The sequence below is a fragment of the Pongo abelii genome, chromosome 12, assembly GCF_028885655.2.
Source record: "Pongo abelii isolate AG06213 chromosome 12, NHGRI_mPonAbe1-v2.0_pri, whole genome shotgun sequence".
In the NCBI taxonomy this organism is placed as follows: Eukaryota; Metazoa; Chordata; class Mammalia; order Primates; family Hominidae; genus Pongo; species Pongo abelii.
In genome coordinates this window covers 71,172,577-71,191,493 of record NC_071997.2, presented here as the reverse complement: position 1 = coordinate 71,191,493, position 18,917 = coordinate 71,172,577, and the positions used below count along the sequence as shown (strand labels likewise).

General features: G+C 36.3%; 1 protein-coding gene across 5 annotated transcripts in view; it reads right to left on the bottom strand.

Moving 5' to 3' along the window:
* USP34 (ubiquitin specific peptidase 34) overlaps positions 1-18,917 on the bottom strand; it is a 281,740-nt gene that overhangs the window by 29,747 nt on the left and 233,076 nt on the right. For all 5 annotated transcript variants that reach the window (XM_024242030.3, XM_054547514.2, XM_054547516.2 and 2 more), the window contains 14 exons: positions 18,680-18,744; positions 18,519-18,594; positions 18,384-18,431; positions 18,201-18,266; positions 14,739-14,819; positions 11,869-11,954; positions 11,138-11,306; positions 10,961-11,035; positions 9,396-9,547; positions 5,606-5,654; positions 5,418-5,522; positions 4,982-5,026; positions 3,866-3,970; positions 2,678-2,825 (listed from right to left, as the gene is read on the bottom strand). In XM_024242030.3, the coding sequence (XP_024097798.2) occupies positions 2,678-2,825; positions 3,866-3,970; positions 4,982-5,026; positions 5,418-5,522; positions 5,606-5,654; positions 9,396-9,547; positions 10,961-11,035; positions 11,138-11,306; positions 11,869-11,954; positions 14,739-14,819; positions 18,201-18,266; positions 18,384-18,431; positions 18,519-18,594; positions 18,680-18,744 (1,270 nt within the window). The remainder of the gene's footprint in view (positions 1-2,677; positions 2,826-3,865; positions 3,971-4,981; positions 5,027-5,417; positions 5,523-5,605; positions 5,655-9,395; positions 9,548-10,960; positions 11,036-11,137; positions 11,307-11,868; positions 11,955-14,738; positions 14,820-18,200; positions 18,267-18,383; positions 18,432-18,518; positions 18,595-18,679; positions 18,745-18,917) is intronic.

Sequence of the window (18,917 nt, the reverse complement as noted above, 5' to 3'; positions counted from 1 at the left end):
TTTCACTACTATAAATCATGCTGTTGGGCATCCATATACTTACACTATAATCCCTAAAATAGTATTACTGAGATTAAAAGGGCAAACCAGCCGGGCACAGTGGCTCACGCCTATAATCCAGCACTTTGGGAGGCTGAGGTGGGTGGATCACGAGGTCAGGAGTTTGAGACCAGCCTGACCAATATGGTGAAACCCCGTCTCTACTAAAAATACAAAAAAATTAGCCAGGCATGGTGGTGGGTGCCTGTAATCCCAGCTGCTCAGGAAGCTGAGACAGGAGAACTGCTTGAACCCAGGAGGCAGAGGTTGCAGTGAGCCGAGATCACGCCACTACACTCTGGCCTGGGCCACAGAGCAAGACTCCATCTCGAAAAAAAAAATAAATAAGAAAATAAAAATAAATAAATAAAAGGGTATACAATTTTTAAGAATCTTGGTAAAGATCTGTTAAATTGCCTTTCATAAGGGTAATATTAAACAATGCCACTGCAATGTCCAAGAATGCCATTTCCTCAGCACTGTCATCAGTATTAGGCATAATAGCTGGCTGAAAAACCTTTTTGGGGGTTCAGCATAGCGTTTTTTTTTGGTTGGTTTTATGGTCAGGGGTCAAGACATGAATGCCAACTGGCACACATCTCTTTGTAAGAGTGCACAGCTCTCACATAGCTCTTGGCTGTGTGCTCTTACAAAGATCCTATTATGGCAGGGTTAACTAAACTTCCAGGAAAAAAAAAAAAAGGCCCATGAGCAGAGTGCCCATGCCAATCCATGTGTTCATGCCACTGAAAGCTGTTTCTCTCAAATAAACCTTTTATTTTAAAATAAGCACAACAATTTCGATACACCCCCCTCACCTAGTTTCCCCCACAGTTATTATTATGATGGTACATTTGTCGTGACTAAGGAAGCAACACAGGTACATTACTACTAACCAAACTCTCCACTTTAGATTTCACTTGTTTTGCCCTAATGTCCTTTTTTTGTTCCAGGATCCCATCTAGTATACATTACAGTTAGTCATTATGTCTTCTTAACTTCCTCTTGGCTGTGACAGTTTCTTAGATTTTCCTTCTTTCTAATGACCTTTACAGTTTCAAGGAATACTGGTCGGGTATTTCATAGAATGTCTCTCAATCTGAGTTAGTCTGATGTGTGTCATGGTTAGATTCAGGTTATAGGTTTTTGGAAGGAGGACCACAAGAGATGAAGTGCCCTCTGCCATCACACCATATCAAGGGTACACACTATCAACCTCATTGATTACCAATGATGTTAACCTTTATCACCCGGCTGAGCTGTAAACTTTCTTCACTGTAAAGTTACTTCCCCCACACCCCACTCCTTGGAAGAAAGTCACTAAGCTCATACTCAAGGAGTGAGGAATTAAGCTCCACCTCCTGGGGAGATGTGTACATAAATTATATGGAATTCTTTTGTATGGAGATTTGTTTATTCTCCATTTATTTATTCAATCATTTATTTCTACTAAATATGGACTCATGAATATTTATTTTATCCTTGGGGTTATAATCCAGTGCTATGTTATTTTGTTACTCAAACTGTTCTGGCTTTGGCCATTGGGAGTTCTTTCAGGTTAGCTCTGTGTTTCTCTGACATACACCCACCATTTTGATTTTTGAGTACTTTCACTTTCTGGCACTATAGGATATTCCACACACATCTTATATATTCCCTGCCCCGGGCCTAAAATCAGTGATTTCTCCTAGGAGCCATGAATTCTTTTACTGGAGAATGGTGTTCAGAATCCAACATCTGGGCTGGATGCAGTGGCTCACACCTGTAATCCCAACACTTTGGGAGGCAGAGGCGGGCGGATCACTTGAGGTCAGGAGATCAAGACCAGCCTGGCCAACATGGTGAAACCCTGTCTCTACTAAAAATACAAAAATTAGCTGAGTGTGGTAGCATGCACCTGTTATCTGAGCTACTCAGGAGGCTGAGGTGAGAGAATCAGTTGAACTCAACAGGCAGAGGTTGCAGTGTGCTGAGACTGCACCACTGCACTCCAGCCTGAGCAACAGAGTGAGACTCTGTCTCAAAAAAAAAAAAGAATTCAACATCTGGGTACCAGATGTGTTTATTGCTACTTAAGTATCAATGACTGTAGGGCCTTCTCAGCAAATAGATAGAAAATATTTATAAGAAATTTAAAAATTAAATTTTCATTTTTTTGAACTATCAAAATAACATTTTCTATGTTTATTTCCAAGCAACTTTCTATTTTGTGAAATATTTTTGATATTTGTCTACCTAAGATCTTTTTTACTGGCTTGTGTACAACTTAAAGTGTTTATATAACCTCTCATAATTTCAGCTAATATTTTCTCTCAGCTTATGTCTTTATTACCATTTTATCCTTCATCTTCTCAAAAGTTACTTTTAAGACAGGATTTTCAAACCTTTTATTCCCTTCATTAATGCTGATTATGCCTTATCACTCTTATCAATCAAGGAAATAAAAATGATAGTAGTGATGATGTTTCCCAAGAAATACCATGGTTTCCTATCCTAAAAAAAAAAAAAAAAGGAAATAACATCTCCAAGAATTTCGTAGTATACAACAACGGGCATGTCGTAGTTGCCTAAAAACAAAACGAAACATAACTTTGAACAATAAATAAAGGGTTTATGAAATTCTAAATATTTGACTTACAAGTCCTCACTCTAGGATAATTGTGAGCCAAAAGAAACCGCTCGACCCAGTTTTCCATATTCTGTAAGACCCAGCTGTGTGCCAGTTTATTTCGGGGTGTCTGCACTGCCAACCAATCTAGACACTGAGAAGGATTGTATTCAATCACCTACAAATAACATGACAAGAACAGAATATAAGGCCAACCGAATGAGCAATTACTTTTACTTACTTTTTGTATATGCTATTAGACACAAAGCTAAAGTACTTTTTTGACAATTAGAGATTAAAAAGGTTTCACCCTATTTTTTTCCCATTTTTAAAGCTACTTACTTTTATCAACAGGAAGTGTTCAGAAAAATGTGTCACTGGTTTACAAAATAAATTTAAAATAACCAAGTACCATAAGACAAATATGAGAACTCCATGACTTCTAGGTCTTGCTAAATTTAGAAATTTATTTAAAAGTATTTTTATTTCTCTAAGGTTTCTCATCTTTACTTTTCTGATTACATGCCCAACCTGTACTAAGTGAGAATACAAGAAGCTCACTGTACTGCTGTGGAGAGTTTTTTCATGAGAAAGGTGAATCCTAGGAATCTAGAGTAGGGGTTGGCAAACTATGGCCAGCAGGTCAAATTCTGTGGCTGCCCGTTTTTGTTGTTTCATTGAAACACACCCATACCCACTCATTTCTTGTCCATGATTGCTTATATGCTACCACAGCAAAGTTGAGTAGTTTCAACAGACACTGTACGGCACACAAAGTCTAAAATATTTGCTCTCTGACCCTTTTGGGAAAAGATTTGCTGTCCCCTGGTCTTGAGCTTTTCCAATATTCAAACAAGGAGAAATTTTGTGACCTCAGCAGTAACTCTGGAAGCAAAAAGGTGGCTGGTGCTTCCTCTACCATTTCTGTCAATTCTTGAAAACACCTGGTTTGTATTTCTAGGACTTCTAGTTGCTTTATGGAACTTTGGAGGGTAGGGGAATGAAAACTTCAAATTGGCTAAAGCTGTTTATGACGCTACAAGAATGTCTTTAATACAACTAGGAGACCAGCTAAGAACTCTTTTCTTCCCCAAACCTGTGACTTACTAAGACCATCTTGGGGTAATAAGAAACTGGTACTTAAAATGGTACTGACTATATTATAAAAATAAAATCCTCAGTAAAATAAACATTGAAAACACCTGCTGCAAGACTTACCTCCCATATCCTCTGCAGAATGTAAGATGCAAAGGGAGGCATTCCTGGAGGTCCACCAGCAAACTCCATTAGCATAGTCAACAACTTAAAGAAAGGATTGGCTGCCTGTAAAACACATACATGACTGTGTATTTAGATCAATCTGAACCCATCTCTTTCAGCAGAGAAGAAACATATATTCTACTACACACTACATTTAAATCTGTGTTAGGGAAGGAGACCTCAGCCAGTACTTCTGCATGTGAACCTGAACTACCATAAAGCAGCAGGATCAGCGAGGGGTACAAAGTCAACCGGGAACCACGTATGATAGATTTTTCTGGATGTCAAGTGCATTTTGGAAAAGATAATTATAAAAATATTCTCTAAACTGACAAACACTGCAAATATTTATGATGTACAACGTTTTGAAATATGTATACATTGTAGAATGGTGAAATCAAGTTAATCACATATGCATTACCTCACACACTTATTTTTTGTCAGAACACTTAAATCTACTCAATGATTTTCAAGTATAATCAACTACAGTTGCTACATTGCACAACAGATCTCTGGAACTTATTCATGAAAATTTGTATCCTTTAAGCAACATGTCCCCAACCCCAAAAATAAATTGTTAATGAGACAACTGTGTTCTATTGAAAAATTTAGATTAAAAGCTTCCTATAGCAACCTGAGGGGTAATTTATAGTAACGTTTGACATCGATTGTTAAAATAGCTATAACATTTCCATTTTACAAAAATACTTTCATATAACACTGTATTCTATTTTCTACACACTTTTACACACATGCTGAGTCCTGGTTGCTCTACTTTTTCTTTGGGCACAATTACAATATATGCTCCAAATCAAACAACTTTAAAGCCTGGCATCCAGGTGGCACTCTGATACAATGAGTCTATACACATATATACATTTAGTTGGGAAAATTATATTCGTAATAAGACATGATTAGTAGTTCATTTTATTCACATTATACACTTAAAAATAGGTTATTATGTTATGGGAGAAACCCTGATAAATTTGTTCTCAAGAACAATTAGGCTCATTTGAAAGCATTAGCAGGGCTGAAAATTGTTTTAAAAACATAAATTAACAAATGTTTACATACCTCAGGAGTCAACTTTGCTATTGATGTGAAAAGCATAGATACAATCTAAAACAGAAAGAGGAGGATTTCAGGATATTCTTGTTTTGTTTTTGAGACAGGGTTTCGCTATGTCACCCAGGCTGGGATGCAGTGGCGAGATCACAGCTCACTGCAGCCTCCACTTCTCAGGCTCAAGCGATCCTCCTGCCTCAGCCTCCGAGTGGTTGGGACTACAGGCATGTGCCACTACACCCGGCTAGATTTTTCTATTTTGTGTAGAGACGGGTTCTCACTATGTTGCCTAGGCTGGTCTCAAACTCCTAGGCTCAAGCGATCCTCCCGCCTTGGCCTCCCAAAGTGCTGGGATTACAGGCATGAGCCACAGCACCCGGCCAGATTTCAGGGTATTCTTTTTAAAAATTTCCAAAAATCTTTAAGACTGTTCCTTAGCACTTACATGTTCTGCAAGTCGATTATTGTATCGACACAGGCTGAAAATCAGATTACAAGTTTGTCTTATATTGATGCCATCACGAATATGTTGAAACAAGAAGGGAAATCCCTGTCAAAAGCAAAAGTTGTTCATTTAAGAACCATTATTATTTTTGTGATGATCAAATTGTCTAATATTAGAGAATGTACTACCTTTCCTCCTGTTAATGCTGCCATGTCAGTCTGTGATAATGTCAAATGCCTGAAAGAAAATATTAGTGGAAATAAGTTTTTCTTCCTTCTGTATTACTTTACAGAGATTTACAACATGTATCAAAAATTGTTGATTCAATTATAATTGTATTAACCTGCCATCATAAAATGATTTTTTGCTAGCTACACTTGCTTGCTAAATGTCTTTTAGGCAACTTTTCAACATTCCAGGATTGGTAAATGAAAGCCCAAATGTACTTCATTTTCATTTAATTAACTTACTATTTTAGTATATAAAACAGTAGGATGGGTCTTATTTTACTTACTTTTGTTTTTTTGACATGAGACCCTTCAAAACCAAATGGACTTCTAGAAATTAGCATTTCATCTCCCAGTTTAAAATTACTGTATATTTCTTCCTTTTTTTCTTTCCTTCTTTTTAGAGATGGAGTCTACTTCTGTTGCCCAGGCGGGAGTGCAGTGATGTGATCGCAGCTCACTGCAGCCTCGAATTACTAGGCTCAGGGGATCCTTCTATGTAACCAGGATTCAGGCACAAGCCACTACACCTAGATTGCATATTTCTTTTATAACTTATAAAAATTTCAGCTATATTAAAAAATAGAATAACACAAGTATTCCATCAGTCAGCTTCAAATTTACCAAAATCATAGCCAGTCTTGTTTCATTTGAACCCCCATCCACTCAATATGAATTATTCTGAAGGACACTCTAGGTATTTTATCATTTAATCCATAAATCATAGTATCTTTAACAGATAGGTTTCAAAAACAACCACAGTATCATTATTCATGCCTAAATGAATAATTCCGCACTATCATACAAGATCCAGCATACACATTTCCTGAAGTTTCTAAAAAGATTTTTAAAATTAATTTGTTTGAATCAGGATTCAAATAAAGCCTTTTGCCATAATTAGTTGAAAAGTCTCTTAAATATTTTAATCTGTTGGTTTCCCCACCAGCTTTGTGTTTGCAATTTATCTGTTGAAAGTCAATTGTCCTGTAGTTTCTCTCACATTTACACTTTGCTGATTGTATCCTTATGGTGCTGTCTTAACATGTTACTCTGTCCCTACACTTTCTATAAACTGGTAGTCAGATCCAGACTTGATGAGATCTAGGTTTGACTTTTTAATTAATAGTATCTTGTAGAAGGCACACAATGAAGGGTTAGTCTTTTTGTAAGGTTTTCAGTGATGATAACTGCCTAGATCCATCATTTCATCTGGGATTCCAAAACAGTGATATTCTAATTCCAATTGTCCTTGCTCATTAATTAGCTTGAAAACATATAAGAACACAAACTTCCCCTCAATCACCATTTGGTTGCCATGAAGCATACTTGCAAGTAGAATAAATGCTTGATACTGTTTCCATTATTTATCAGTTTCAAAAATAATGATTTGATTTCCTAATATACTCCAAAAGTTGCCAGTAAACTAAAAAAAAATTTCTTTTTAGGTATTATGAACTCATGGATTTAAACATCTTTGATGTGATTCACAGTCCACTGCAGTTATTACCAATGCTCAAAGCTGTTCAATCTATGACCAGTAGAAACCCCCATAAGTTGGCTCTTGAGTTTCTTTACCATGACCTCAGTAGTCTTAGACTGCCTCCTTGCTTTCCAAAATGACAAGACATTCCAAGCTTCTCATTCATTTCTTTCCCAAGAACTGGAACTGGCCATTTTTCCAAGGAACCCCAATTCTTTCAGTGGGAAATGAAACCTAGAGACTATACCCTAGATGCCAAGGGTACTCATTGATTCTGGGTTGTACAGGGTTTCCAGGTCTTTTCAAAAACAGTGGTAGGTAAAACAGTTTCTGTAATAGATTTTCTGTTTGCAAATACACCATAAACTGCTACAAATATTTCCAATTCAAATTTAGTTTTAAATAAGTTATGCAAAACCTTACAATATTTTTATCTTTCTTTTGCTGAAAATCTTGGTTTCCAATGACATTAACAGTTACTTGTTTCATCCTGTAATGTACATTAATACTTTCAGAATAATATTTTTATTACAAATAATATAATTACTATTACAGTTTAGGAAAATTTTGCAATTCTTTTTGTCCTTCATATACATCCCACTAGAAATTTACCTATTTAATATATAGTTAGGTTCATTTATTTCACTGTGCTTTTGATTTTTAGAGATTACTTCTTATTCATTTATTTATAATTATACATTTATATGATACCAAAGCTAAATTTGTCAAGAATCCATTCCTGTCCCCTTCCTCTATGCACTGGAAACCATTAAAAAAAAGTTTTTGATTTACAGTCAATTCTTGTATTTGAGGTAGTTGTGTTCTATAAAGTGTGGCAAATACTGAATTAGCAAATACCAAATTATTACTACTAGGGAAAATACACGATTAAGTTTCTGTGAGCATCTGGTAATATTTTTGTCAACCAATCAAAGTATTTACTTTGTTTTATGAGTGTTTGTGTTTAAAGATACCTTATTTAGTATATATTGTTGATTCATTAACGTTTAACTCACTGCCAATAGTATTAAAACTCATATGAATGAAATGTATCTAACACATATTTTCTCTATAAGTCATATCACGGCCTTCTTGAGCTTAAGAACACTAGAGAGCACTTCAGCACTACACTTGAGGGCCATTTTATTTACTTATTTTTACAGATGGATCTTGCTATATTGCCCAAACTGGACTGTAATGGCTATTCACAGGTGCCAAAGTAGCATACTGCAGACTCAAACTCCTGGCCTCAAGCCATCCACCTCATCCTCCCAAGTAGTTGGGACTACAGGCGTGTGCCACCACACCTGGCTGAGGGCCATTTTAAACAGCAAAATCACGAACAAAAAATATAAATATACTAAAAATTTTCACAGCATACACCGTGAAAAGTACATTTGTTTACAATATGGAAACTGAAACAAAAAGGCAAATTGTTGCCTTGTTTGACCTTACCTAGAAAGGCATGTCAGGCAACTCAAGTTTTTTGCCACTCTGCATATGCACACATCTGTGAGTGACTGCAAAAGCTCCCTGAGTGCCAATTCTGGCATTACAAATGCATTTTAGCAAATGGGTGAATTTGCAAATAGGAAATCCATAAATAATGAGGTTTGGTTGTACATACACATACACATACACACACACACACACACACTCTCTCTCTCTCTCTCTGTCATCATAGCATTCCCTTAAAAAGTAGGATATCATATACACTTTTTCCCACCTTTTTTTACTTAGTAATAGATCCTAAAGATTTCTCTGTGGTAGTACAGATAAATTCCATACTTCCTTTTTCAGCTATAGAGTATTCTTTTGAATGGATGCTGTTTTTTCAACTAGTTCCCTTTTGATGGACATTCAGCTGATTCTAGTCTTTTGCTATCAGAAGCATGGTTTCAATAAACAGATTTGCATATACATCTTTCTGTATTTTGGACACAGATTCCTAGAAATGAAGTTGCTAAGGTTAAAGAACGAATGCACGCTCTATTTTGCTAGATATTTTACTGTATATTTTTTCAATGACTATTTCTAACATGACTCATAGATAAAGTAAAAGTTTGGTAGAAAAAACTGAAATTCTTATGCCACAAGAGTTGATGAATAGTAGTATTATTTAAAAGGAATTATATAATAAAAGCTAGTGAATAACAATTACATAATTAAACATATATAATAAAAAGCTAGTGGAAAAACTAGTGGTAAACAACTATGTAAAAATAATAAAACCAAACATGCTTTAAACATTTTAAATTCGAAACATTTCACCTTTCTGATCGAGACTGTTCAACCAAAAGAGCAACTAAAGCTATCATCTTTTCAAGGGCAGCTGGCCTGTACTTTTCTTCTGCCAGAGAGAGGATATCTTCTTCCTCCTCTTCTTCTTCCCCTTCTTCCTCTGATAACACTTCAACTTGAGGCTAAGTTGGAATAAAATTCAATTTTAATATGGTAGTAGTTTTAATATCATTTTGAGAACAAATGACTTGTTTTATGTAACAGTGTAGATGGTGGCAGGAGCTTGTAACATGAAAAACGACTGCACAAAGACCTAAACCTAACGTAAAACACTCTAAACCACATTCAGGACAACCTTAGATTAAATTGCCTGAACTGTAAAGAATAACCATTCTCTGCCGGGCATGGTAGCTTACGTAATCCCAGCATTTTGGAAGGCTGAGGCGGGTGGATCATTTGAGGTCAGGAGTTCGAGACCAGCCTGGCCGACATGGTGAAACTCCATTTCTACTAAAAATACAAAAATTAGCAGGCGTGGTGGCACACACTTGTAATCCCAGCTACTTGGGAGGCTGAGGCAGGAAAATCGCCTGAACCCGGGAGGCGGGGGTTACAGTGAGCCGAGATAGCACCACTGCACTAGAGCCTGGGTGACAGAGTGAGACTCTGTCTCAAAACAAAACAAAATAAACAAAAAAAACCCTCAACACTGACTACTTACCTTACCTATAAATCCTTGAATAACTTTTTTCTTATAAGCAAGCTCATTGGAAGACAAGTCAGGAGAAAAAATTACAAGTATGATAAAACAGTATTTCCTATTTAATAAAAATGCCAGTTATACAAAATAAGAAATTCTTATTTATAGTTTCCTGATAATCCAAATAGTGGGTATTTCAAAGAGACATTCATTTGGGCTTCTAAATGCAGAGACTCAAAAGATTTTATGATCTACTAGTGTATATTCTGTGAAGCATTACAAAACAGTGTTTAAGAGTTTTAGCTCAGTAGTCTGACCAAGGATCAAAGCACAACAACTCACTGTGATCTAAAACAAATTAACTTCTCTAAGTTTCAATTGTCTCATCTGTTAAATGGAGATATAAAGGGTACTTATCTCTTATGGTTAAGAAAAGGACTGAATAAGAGTGCAAGTAGATCATACAACCTAATGCATTTGTTATGAACAACACAAAACTGATGTAATACTTTAATATTATTAATAGAACAGCTACTTAAATTTTGGAAAGACTCTCATAAACTTAATAGCAAAAAACTTAAAAATGTGACCAGCAAAATGTTCACAAAAAAAATTCATTGTTGATAAGACCCCAAAGTAGGTGACCACTTTGCCTAAGTTTATTTGCTTTGTTCCAGACCTTACCAATGAATGAACTTCATTACCTAGTTGTTTCTTTCTTGCTATATCTATTAAAATTACATTAAAAACATCAACCAATCTTAGACCCTTCACATTATCTAACATCAGGTTCCAGAAGGGACTTTAAAGGTTTCTAACATCTTAGGACTTCGCACGATGCAAACTATGAAAACCATGGCCTCTAATTCCTAATGTACGATAGAATTGTACTTACATTTTCAGGTCCTTTTGTTCCCATGTAAAAATGTACCATTGTAGATATAGCTTGCAATGAAAGCAAAAATTGGCTCTAAACAAACAAACAAACAAAATTTAAAAATATAAAAGCAGTTAAGTTGCAAATAGTGAAAAAAGGTAGATAATCCAAAAAATAGCCAAGATATAGCCTCACCTCTTCTTCACCCATTTTTGCAAATTCGTAAAGGAAGGCAAAATATTCTGTAAGATGTTTACTGTGAGGTTTCACACCATGTTCCATAATTAATAACAGGGTTCTCACAAAGCGAGTGACACATGAACGACCGCCAATATCTTCTACTGAGGTATCCATATCATCTGACCTAAGAGACAATTATATAGATCTTAGAGAATGTATGAGGCCTGGAAATACTGTTCAAGAGAAAAAGTACTTTTTAAACTCTGAATTTCTTTTATCTTTGAGATAATGAATTTCAACCGCAATAACATAAGTAGTTATTGTGACTGGCTAAATCAATGCAAACAAAAAGACTAAGCCATAAAGTAATTTGTAGAGGATTTTGCAGATGCACAATCTAAATAAAACAAAAACAGTTTTACTTTCTTGAATGTATTATTACAGATTACTTTTAAACAGAACAAATATTTCAGTGTGGATTTTAAAAAATATTTTGTAGGCAGGTCGTCAAGAAACTTAAAAATTAGGGCCAAGCATGGTGGTTCATGCCTGTAATCCTAGCAATTTGGGAGGCTGAGGTGGGCAGATCATTTGAACTTACGAGTTTGAGACCAGCCTGGGCAACATGAAGAAACCCTATCTCTTTAAAACAACAACAACAACAACAACAACAACAACAAAAAACACCAAAAACACCACACACACACAACGCAGACACACAAACTTGTTCAAAAAGTACTTCTCACCCATCTTCCATTCCTGGCTGCAAATAGAGATGAGCATGCACAGGTCTCAGCCTCTGAATCACATGGATACACAAACGCTGAAACATCTGTGAAGAAAAAGATAAAACAAGAGCCAACTGAACAGGTAACAAAGATTTGAAAAATTAACATGATTCAAAATTCTCTGCCACCCGTTTATAGTTTGCACAAGATTATCTTGGTATCCTGGAGCTCTTCTGGAGTCTCAACAATGGACTAAGGAAATAAGGCAAAGGTAGCATTAAAAATATTCAGTTTTATGATAAAGAGAAAAAAACTCAACAAACTGTACGTTTCAGTAATACAGATGATCAAAAGCAAAGCTTCAAAAAATCCTTTTAGCTAATGGAGATACAGAGAAAAGAAAATCTAGTATCCAATTCCTTAAGAAGAATGGAATGGGGAAGGGCCGCTGCTCATCATGGGGTCAGCAGCTAGGAGAAGGAAATGTGAGGATTCTTTAAAGATACACAAGTGACCCACAATCACATGAAAAAATGTGTAACCATTTTCAGGAAAATGCATACCAAAACCGCAATAAGATACCACTTCATACCTTCTAGGATGGCTACAATAAAAGACAGTATCAGCTGCTAAAGATTATGGTGAAACTGGAACTCTTATATATCACTGGCAAGAATGTCAAACACTGCAGTCACTATAAAAAAACAGTTTACCAGCTGGGTGCGGTGGCTCAAGCCTATAATCCCAGCACTTTGGGAGGCTGTGGTGGATCACCTGAGGTCAGGAGTTCGAGATCAGCCTAGCCAACATGGCAAAACCCCACTTCTACTAAAAATACAAAAATTAGCCAGGCGTGGTGGTGGGCACCTGTAATCTCAGCTAAGGAAGCTGAGGCAGGGAGAACTGTGTGAATCCGGGAGGTGGAGGTTGCAGTGAGACGTGATCACGCCATTGCACTCCAGCCTGGTTGACAGAGCGAGACTCCATCTCAAAAACAACAACAACCAACCAACCAAACAAAAAACACCAGTTTACCGCCGGTGCAGTGGCTGTAGTAACAGCACACTGGGAGGCCAAGGCGGGCAGATCACCAGAGGTCAGGAGTTTGAGACCAGCCTGGCCAAAATGGTGAAACCCCATCTCCACTAAAAATACAAAAAATTAGCTGGGCACGGTGGTATGCGCCTGTAATCCCAGCTACTTGGAAAGCTGAGGCAGGAGAATCACTTGAACCCTGGAGGCAGAAGTTGCAGTGAGCCGAGACCACGGCATTGCACTCTAGCCTGGGCCACAAGAGTGAAACTCTGTCTCAAAAAAAACACAAAAACAAAAAACAGTTTACCAGTTCTAAAAACGTACACAAAGAAGTGACAATGTATGTCCAAACAAAAACTTGTACTAAAAGTTCCTAACAGCATTACTAAAAATAGCCAAAAAGTAGAAACATCTCAAATATTCAGCTGATGAAGAGATAACACAAAATGCAGCTATATACATTTGACAAACTATTTGGCAAAAAAAGAAAATGTAATATGGATACATGCTGTAACATGAATAAATCCTGAAAAGATTGTTAAATCAAAGCAGTAGGTCACAAAAGACTAATAGTGTATGAGTCCATTTATATGAAATGGTCAAAATAGGCAAATCTATAAAGATAGAAAGTAGACTAGTAGTTGTCAGGGATTGAGGAGAAAGGACAGGATAAAATAGGAACTGACTGCTAATGGGTATAGGGGTTTTTTTTTGGTGGGGGGTGGGGGTGGCAAATGTTCCAAAATTAGGTAGTAGTGATGGCTGCACAACTTTGTGACTATACTAAAAACCACTAAATTTTACATTTTGAAAGGTCTGGGTAAATTTTATGGTATAAGAATTGTATCTTAGGCCAGGCTCAGTAGCTCACAACTATAATCCCAGAACTCTGGGAGGCTAAGGTGGGAGGACTGCCTGATCCCAGGAATTTGAGACCAGCCTAGGCAACAGGGGAGAAACACTCTCTCTACAAAAAAATACAAAAATTAACCAGGTGTGGTGGTGTGTGCCTGTAGTTCCAGCTACTCAGGAGGCTGAGGTGGGAGAATTGCTTGAGCCCAGGAGGTGGAAGCTGCAGTGAGCCATGTAGCACCACCACACTACAGCCATGGTGACAGAACAAGACTCTATCTAAAAACAAAACAAAACAAAATTAGCCAGGTGTGGTGGTGTGTGTGTGTAGTCCCAGCTGCTGAGGCAAGAGGACTGCTTGTGACACAGCAAAACCCTCTAAAAAAAAAAATATATATATATATATATATGTTCTATATAAATTTATAAATGTTATATATACACAAGAATATATATCTCAATAGTAACTGAAAAGTGGCATATGTCAACTAAGTTTTTGATTTTGTGAAAAGTGACTATAAAGTAATATTTAAATTTCATTGTCTATTTTACCCAACAATTTAAAGAAAACAAACTGTTTTGTATGACAGTTCAGACCCAATCACAGAAATAAGTTACAGTCTTTTCATTAGCTTTCGAGTTCACTACAGTACCCTACCATGGTTAGAATGTCTAAGGATTTTAAAAGAATCAGTACAACTCATAAAGCATCTAATAATGATGCTTTAAGAGCAGGATCTAATAATAAAAGAACAGGAAGTTACAGTCAATCTTCCTATATCCAGGAAATGTGCATAATTTTAATCACCTTATTAGAGTTAGAGCTGATGTTAAAAGAGCCTGGTGCAACCAACAATAAAATGACTTTTATGATAGGAGGCAGATCTTTTCAAACTATTATCAATATTAGGTTAAGATACACTTATAAGCAAATTTAGAATAATTAAATTGAAAGTAACTTCTTTTCCAAATAATTTTTTTCAAACATATTTTTCCCTTACCTGTCTCACAATTTGATTAGGGCACTTAATTAGTATCTGCATTGGCCACCAGTCGTCATCAGCCATGCGATCTAAAAACCACTGTAAAAAAAAAACACAGCATGACTTTAACATTCAACAAATATTTGTTAATGGGATAACAGTCACATAAGAATTTTATTTCTAGTCAATGTTTTAATTCTTTTAAGTTCTTACCAGAAAAGTTTCTCTAATTGTCATAAAAGTCCAACTCTAAAATCATAAGGGTTACCTCATTACACAACTCCATGGAATGCCATTTACATTATAGTACACAATGTGCATGACAATCTGTGGTCCTTTATCGTAATAAAATATCATTCTCTTAGCCCTCATAAATGTCACACTATAGAATCCTTAGTTCTTATTAGTTATATATATGTATATATGTATATATGTGTATATATGTGTATATGTGTATATATGTATATATATGTGTATATGTGTATATATGTGTATATATGTATATATATGTGTATATATATGTGTGTATATATATGTGTGTGTGTGTATATATATATATATATTTTTGTTTTTTTTTTGAGACAGATCTTGCTCTGTTGCCCAGGCTGGAGTGCAGTGGCATGATCTCGGCTCACTGAAACCTCTGCCTCCCAGGTTCAAGTGATTCTCCTCCCGAGTAACTGGGATTACAGGCACGCACCACAATGCCTGGCTGATTTTTGTATTTTTAGTAGAAATGGGGTTTCACTATGTTGGCCAGGTGGTCTTGAACTCCTGACCTCAGGTGATCCGGCCGCCTCGGCTTCCTAAAGTGCTGGTATTATAGGCGTGAGCCACCTCACCTGGCCACCTATTAATAGTATGTGATATGAGCATGATTCATTTTCTTTCTGTTTAAAAACAAATTATGATCTAATTAGCACTTGAGAAACTCTGTATCTATCAAACAGCCACGAGAAGAGAAGGAAACAGAGGAACATGTTAAACACCACCAGGAAAATGCAGTTAGTCAAAGAAAGCATGTGGGAAATCCTATAGCACAAATGACAAAAAATGGCATGGAGAAAAAAAAGTAACTTTTATAGATTAAGGAAGACTTAAGAGACAGATGAAAGCAAAATGTGGAACTTGTTTGAACCACTCATTTAAACCAATCAACTGAAAATTTTTTTTTGAGATAGAGAAAACTGAACATAGGATGGGTATTAGATGACAAGAATAAATCACTTCTGGCTAGGTGTAATGGCTCATGCCTGTAATCTCAGCACTTTGGGAGGCAGAGGCAGGACAGCTTGAAGCTTGCAGTTTGAGACCAGGTGGGCAACAAAGAGACTCCGTCTCTATAAAAAAAAGAAAAAAAATTAGCTGAGTGTGTTGCTGTGTGCCTGTGGTCCCAGCTACTCAGGAGGAGGATTGCTCAAGCCCAGGATTTCGAGGTTGCAGCGAGCTATGACTGTGCACCACTGCATTCAACAGCCTGGGTGACAGAGTGACACCCTCTCCAGGGGTAAAAAAAAGAAGTTATGAAGATGAGAAGTCAATTCTAATATTACTGGGAGTGAATGAAATTGTGGTTGCATATGTTTTTGAAGTTTTCTTATGTCAGAAATATATACTGGGTGTTTATGGATGCATGATCTATTTAGGTTTCCTTTAAAATTCTTCCACTATGAAAAAAAAAAGGAATAGGGGATAGATGAAACAAGAATAAAAGAGTATTATTATTTATTGAAGTTGAGGAACAGGTATGTGACAGCTTATTATCCCTTTCTACTTTTGTCCATGTTTCCAAATTCTCATTACAAAGTTTCAAAAAGTTACACTTTAGGGTTTGAAATTTCTGAGGAATAGATTCCCTTACTCTGTTTCTATAAGGTATAATCAGATGAACTTCTAAATATGCAAAAAACCTTTAACTATAATTCATCTATTATATACTAGACTGCTATTTCCCACTTCTGTTAATTCATAAGACTTGCATTCCTATGGAGATTTACAACTCTTTGGATGCTAATCTAGAAGTTAAGATGGCAATATCATTAAGCTGTCATTACGTGTGAGCAGGTTATCCTTAGGGATGCACCTCTTAAAATAGGGGATGGAGAGATAAAACCAGGCATAAACTGATCTACTGAGATAGGTGGATAGGTGAATTTTTTTTTGGCGGGGAGAGTGGGGAAGGAGAAAGTGACAGATGATGTTAAGCATTTTCTAACAACATACAAAAGTAGTTAAGAGAGGGATGGAAGAAATAGGAAGATGATGTTGGCCAAAGAGTACAAAGTTTCAGGTTTTTTATTTTTATTTTGTTAAATTGAGACAGAGTCTCACTCTGTCGCCCAGGCTGGAGTGCAGTGGCGTGATCTCAGCTCACTGCTTCTCTGCCTCCAGTGTTCAAGCGATTCTCCTGCCTCAGCCTCCCCAGTAGTTGGGATTACAAGTGCACACCACCATGACGAGTTAATTTTTTTTATTTTTAGTAGAGACGTGGTTTTGCAAGTGGGCCGGGCTGGTCTCTGACTCCTGACCTCAAGTGATCCGCCCGCCTCAGCCTTCCAAAGTGCTGGGATTACAGGCATGAGCCACCACGCACAGTCCCAAGTTTCCGTTTTAAATAAAATCTGGGGATCTTATGTACAACATCATGACACTAGTTATAATACTGTATTGTTTTGAGACAAAACTGACTAAAAAAAAGACTAAAAAATTTTGCAGTTTGAGATTTGCTAAGGGAGGAGATCTTGTGTCCTGACAACTCGCACATACACATAACTACATGGTGATAGATGTGTTAATTAATTTCAATGTGGTAATCATTTCAAAATGTATACATACATCAAATCATTTTGTATACCTTGAATATCTAAAATTTTTGTCATTTATACTTTAATAAAGCTGGTTAAGAAATATTTGGAAGAGTCTTGAATTTTCTACACATAGTTTTTCCTTCTGGTAGATGAAGGGGGGGAAAAATTTTTTTTTTTTTTTTTTGAGATCAAGTCTCGCTGTGTCGTCAGGCTGGAGTGCAGTGGCACAATCTCAGCTCACTCCGTCTCCCAGGTTCAAGCGATTCTCCTGCCTCTGCCTCCTGAGGCGCTGGGACTACAGGCATGCGCCACCACACCCAGCTAATTTTTGTATTTTTAGTAGAGACAGTGTTTCACCATGTTGGCCAGGATAGGTTCGATCTCTTGATCTCGTAATCCACCCACCTCAGCCTCCTAAGGTGCTGGGGTTACAGGCGTGAGCCACCACACCTGGCCAAAACATGAATTTTTAAGTGACTTAATAATCAATTATTTAACCAGTGTAATGGATGTGATACATAAATTGTAACTTTCTCAGCTACCAAATGATTTTAGGAATGACTTACATTTGGCTCCTTGTGACAGATAAAACAACTTTGCTGTAGCATCTTAGATAAGGGGGGAAAAAAAAAGAATCTTAAACTATGCATTAGTTGTTGAATTATCACCTTACCTCACAAGCTGCCTGACTATTATTAAACTGTTTGGTCAACAGTTCAATCCACTGAAGCATTGTGGGCTAGAAAAGAAAAAAGTCAGTCAAAGCATATGAACTTCTGAGCCAACAATAACAAAAACCAAAAGATATCTGATAAAAACATAAATGGCAAAAAAATCCACAGTATAAAACACATACCTTTTCTTTAGAATGAATAAATGTCTCTAGGACAAAGGAAGTGCTTAACTGTAAGAAAAGATAAAGCAAAAAAGCTTCAATCATTTTAAAGTAGTAAATTTTGACAGAATTATTTAAAGTTCATATATTTATTACCTTTGCTGTCATTAAGGACACAGCTTTAGGATCTGGTAATGTACTGGGAATACAACTACACAATTGCCACATAAATCTAGAATTTAAAAATAATCATTTAAAATTCACACATAAGATTTTTAAAAAATGTGTAAAATATCTATGAAATTTACCAAACTTACCCAAAATACGTATGTTCAAAAATGTTTTTGTCTTGAAGAAACTGCATGTTATCATGCCAAATCCACTGAAAATAAAAATGTTAACATTAGTGATAAAGCAATTTACTTCATTATATTTTACCAATATTTTTATTAGGCAAAAAAAGTCTCTTCTAAAAAACCGCAAAATAAAATAAAATCCATGCACTTAAAGTTCATTTTGATTTTTTCCCAAGTATATTCATATAAATGGTTGCTA